The following is a 5,000-nucleotide window of genomic DNA, read 5'->3' on the forward strand; positions in this document are numbered from 1 at the left end:
GTCCGGCGTTTTGAGTTAGGGTTGCGTGTATTTTCAATGTACGTTCAGGGTTAAGAAAGGGTTAAAAACAAAACAAATTGTGAAGGTGTGCAGCAGCATTGGTGAGGGAGGGGCAGAGACAGAGAGAGTGAGAGAGTTATGATAAACGCGCATGCGTCGCCAGGCTCTGCTTTTTATCCATAGATTCATTTTATTATCTATAGCAGGGGTGTCAAAAGTGTGCCCCGGAGGCCATTTGTGGCCCACAGCTAATGTTTTAAAGGCCCACGGCACATTCTAAAAATACTATTAAAATAAACAAAAAGCGAAATAAAAAAGCTTAAAGGTTAAATGTAATTTAGAAAAAGTTGCAATGTTGACTAATAAAACAAAGCTGGGTTTTTTTCTTTCAAACTGTCATTGCTCAAAACATAATATGGAATCAAAATCAATGTTATTATGAATTATTGACCTATCCAAGGTTCCCATAACTTCACATCAAATATTACACTAAGAAAAATATTTTTGGTGGAAGATTTAGCAAATTTGGTAAATAAATAACCCAAAAATGTATATTTTGTTGTTTTCTCACTGTACCGAAAATGAACCGAACCGTGACCTCTAAACCGAGGTACGTACCGAACCGACATTTTTGTGTACCGTTACACCCCTAGTAATCTGTGAATATTGTACAAAAATCACATTTTGCAATCCAACAAAAAGCGGCTATTGATACCAAAATATGACACTGCATGATTCTGTGTGGTTTGACGTGATTAGTGTGGCGTCCCTTCAGATGGAAACAGGACAGATGATGACGCGGTCCTCCAGCATGACGCTGAGCACCAGGAAGATGAAGTAGAGCAGGAACATGGTGAAGCCCAGACCCTTGTTCATCTTCCACTTGCAGCACGCGATGGAGATAATGACGAAGAGGAGCATGAGGAAGAGCAGCACGATGGCGCAGAAGAGCCCGTTGCTGCTGACGGCCACGGGGACCAAACCGTGGATGGCCGAGTAGAGGAGCCACGGCACCGGCAGACTTTGAAGAGGCGGGAAGATGAAGGTTTTTAAAAGTTTGATAAATGAATCTCAGTCTCTATTGATAGGTAAGATCTGGGCAGTAGCTTCAATGGCGTCCTGTGTGAGACCTCTCTTGTGATGTCTTCTTGCTATTTACAAACCCCGTTTCCATATGAGTTGGGAAATTGTGTTAGATGTAAATATAAACGGAATACAATGATTTGCAAATCATTTTCAACCCATATTCAGTTGAATGCACTACAAAGACAACATATTCAGCCCTTTGAGACACTTGGGATTTAGGGCTATATAAATAAACATTGATTGATTGATTGATATTTGATGTTCAAACTCATTTTGCAAATAATAATAAACTTAGAATTTCATGGCTGCAACACGTGCCAAAGTAGTTGGGAAAGGGCATGTTCACCACTGTGTTACATGGCCTTTCCTTTTAACAACACTCAGTAAAGGTTTGGGAACTGAGACGACACATTTTTGAAGCTTCTCAGGTGGAATTCTTTCCCATTCTTGCTTGATGTACAGCTTAAGTTGTTCAACAGTCCGGGGGTCTCCCTTGTGCTATTTTAGGCTTCATAATGTGCCACACATTTTCAATGGGAGACAGGTCTGGACTACAGGCAGGCCAGTCTAGTACCCGCACTCTTTTACTATGAAGCCACGTTGATGTAACACGTGGCTGGGCATTGTCTTGCTGAAATAAGCAGGGGCGTCCATGGTAACGTTGCTTGGATGGCAACATATGTTGCTCCAAAACCTGTATGTACCTTTCAGCATTAATGGTGCCTTCAAAGATGTGTAAGTTACCCATGTCTTGGGCACTAATACACCCTCATACCATCACACATGCTGGCTTTTACACTTTGCGCCTATAACAATCCGGATGGTTCTTTTCCTCTTTGGTCCGGAGGACACGACGTCCACAGTTTCCAAAAACAATTTGAAATGTGGACTCGTCAGACCACAGAACACTTTTCCACTTTGTATCAGTCCATCTTAGATGAGCTCAGGCCCAGTGAAGCCGACGGCGTTTCTGGGTGTTGTTGATAAACGGTTTTCGCCTTGCATAGGAGAGTTTTAACTTGCACTTACAGATGTAGCGACCGACTGTAGTTACTGACAGTGGGTTTCTGAAGTGTTCCTGAGCCCATATGGTGATATCCTTTACACACTGATGTTGCTTGTTGATGCAGTACAGCCTGAGGGATGGAAGGTCACGGGCTTAGCTGCTTACGTGCAGTGATTTCTCCAGATTCTCTGAACCCTTTGATGATATTACGGACCGTAGATGGTGAAATCCCTAAATTCCTTGCAATAGCTGGTTGAGAAAGGTTTTTCTTAAACTGTTCAACAATTTGCTCACGCATTTGTTGACAAAGTGGTGACCCTCGCCCCATCCTTGTTTGTGAATGACTGAGCATTTCATGGAATCTACTTTTATACCCAATCATGGCACCCACCTGTTCCCAATTTGCCTGTTCACCTGTGGGATGTTCCAAATAAGTGTTTGATGAGCATTCCTCAACTTTATCAGTATTTATTGCCACCTTTCCCAACTTCTTTGTCACGTGTTGCTGGCATCAAATTCTATAGTTAATGATTATTTGCCAAAAAAAAAAAGTTTATCAGTTTGAACATCAAATATGTTGTCTTTGTAGCATATTCAATTGAATATGGGTTGAAAATTATTTGCAAATCATTGTATTCCGTTTATATTTACATCTAACACAATTTCCCAACTCATATGGAAACGGGGTTTGTAATCGTCACCTAGCAGTCCAGGATAAACTAACTCACATTTGAAAGAAATTTCCCAATTTATACACAATTAGCTCTATTTTTTCCACTAATTAGACGCCATAAAAAGCACAAGGAAAGACAAAAGGTGTGTTGGTAGCGCTCACCCCACAGTGATGTCGAAGATGTTACTGCCCACAGAGCTGGACACGGCCATGTCACCGAGGCCTTTACGGGCCACGATCACACTGGTGATGAGGTCAGGGATGGACGTCCCTGCAGCCAGGATGGTCAAGCCCATAATCTCCTCCGAGATGCCGATGGTCTCACCAACCTACAAAAAAACAAGAGCTCGGCTGCATGAATTTTGCAGCTGATTCATTATCAACACTTAGCCAGCATGTTTATTCATCACAATTACTCGTGGTCAAAAGTTTACATATACTTGTAAAGAACATCATGTCATGGATGTCTTGAGTTTCCAATCATTTCTACAGCTCAATTTGTGTTTCATCTGACCACAGAACTTTCCTCCGGAAGGTCTTATCTTTGTCCATGTGATGTCAGATGAAAGAAAAATAGAGCTGTTTTGGCCACAATACCCAGCAATATGTTTGGAGGACAAAAGGTGAACTGTTAACATTATTAGAGCCCTCTGTACATGAAAATAACACCCACATTGTCACCTTTACACTCAAAAAGGCGGGGCTAGATGCTGCCTGAGGCTGAGCCAATCAGTGGCCACAATACTGAACAGCTTCGCTCTGATTGGTTTGGTCTCATCTCATGGCCAATACTGTTGTAGTATTGAGGAATTTTAGTTAAAGTAGCATTTTTTTACGCCTGAAAATGTTTAATTCAGGCCAAAAATATGTAGATTGTGCTTTTTATAACGAACAAAGTTTTGTAATAGAATGAAGTTGTAAACTTGGCGAGGGACGACACATGTACTTAATGTGTTTTTTTTTGTGTTTTTTTCAAATCTACCCATTTTATTAGTTTTGAAAGCAAAACATATCAAAATGTCCACCACGTCCTTTGATTTTTCAGTGTGTGGCCCTCAGTGGAAAAAGTTTGGCCCTAACCAATATAAATGGGTTATATTTTCTACAAACCCCGTTTCCATATGAGTTGGGAAATTGTGTTAGATGTAAATATAAACGGAATACAATTATTTGCAAATCATTTTCAACCCATATTCAGTTGAATATGCTACAAAGACAACATATTTGATGTTCAAACTGATAAACTTTTTTTTTGTTGTTGCAAATAATCATTAACTTTAGAATTTGATGCCAGCAACACGTGACAAAGAAGTTGGGAAAGGTGGCAATAAATACTGATAAAGTTGAGGAATGCTCATCAAACACTTATTTGGAACATCGCACAGGTGAACAGGCAAATTGGGAACAGGTGGGTGCCATGATTGGGTATAAAAGTAGATTCCATGAAATGCTCAGTCATTCACAAACAAGGATGGGGCGAGGGTCACCACTTTGTCAACAAATGCGTGAGCAAATTGTTGAACAGTTTAAGAAAAACCTTTCTCAACCAGCTTTTGCAAGGAATTTAGGGATTTCACCATCTACGCTCCGTAATATCATCAAAGGGTTCAGAGAATCTGGAGAAATCACTGCACGTAAGCAGCTAAGACCATGACCTTCCATCCCTCAGGCTGTACTGCATCAACAAGCGACATCAGTGTGTAAAGGATATCACCACATGGGCTCAGGAACACTTCAGAAACCCACTGTCAGTAACTACAGTTGGTCGCTACATCTGTAAGTGCAAGTTAAAACTCTCCTATGCAAGGCGAAAACCGTTTATCAACAACACCCAGAAACGCCGTCGGCTTCGCTGGGCCTGAGCTCATCTAAGATGGACTGATAGATAGATAGATCGATAGTACTTTATTGATTCCTTCAGGAGAGTTCCCTCAGGAAAATTTAAATACAAAGTGGAAAAGTGTTCTGTGGTCTGACAAGTCCACATTTCAAATTGTTTTTGGAAACTGTGGACGTCGTGTCCTCCGGACCAAAGAGGAAAAGAACCATCCGGATTGTTATAGGCGCAAAGTGTAAAAGCCAGCATGTGTGATGGTATGGGGGTGTATTAGTGCCCAAGACATGGGTAACTTACACATCTGTGAAGGCACCATTAATGCTGAAAGGTACATACAGCTTTTGGAGCAACATATGTTGCCATCCAAGCAACGTTACCATGGACGCCCCTGCTTATTT

At 41.2% G+C, this 5,000-nt stretch overlaps 1 protein-coding gene across 3 annotated transcripts in view; it reads right to left on the reverse strand.

The window, feature by feature from the left end:
• LOC133658751 (sodium/potassium/calcium exchanger 1-like) overlaps window positions 1-5,000 on the reverse strand; it is a 25,927-nt gene that overhangs the window by 2,271 nt on the left and 18,656 nt on the right. For all 3 annotated transcript variants that reach the window (XM_062061115.1, XM_062061114.1, XM_062061116.1), the window contains 2 exons: window positions 2,928-3,094; window positions 1-1,021 (listed from right to left, as the gene is read on the reverse strand). The exon at window positions 1-1,021 is cut by the window's left edge. In XM_062061115.1, coding sequence (XP_061917099.1) covers window positions 772-1,021; window positions 2,928-3,094 — 417 coding nt within the window. In that variant the 3' untranslated portion in view covers window positions 1-771. The remainder of the gene's footprint in view (window positions 1,022-2,927; window positions 3,095-5,000) is intronic.

The sequence above is a fragment of the Entelurus aequoreus genome, linkage group LG10 (genome assembly GCF_033978785.1).
Source record: "Entelurus aequoreus isolate RoL-2023_Sb linkage group LG10, RoL_Eaeq_v1.1, whole genome shotgun sequence".
In the NCBI taxonomy this organism is placed as follows: Eukaryota; Metazoa; Chordata; class Actinopteri; order Syngnathiformes; family Syngnathidae; genus Entelurus; species Entelurus aequoreus.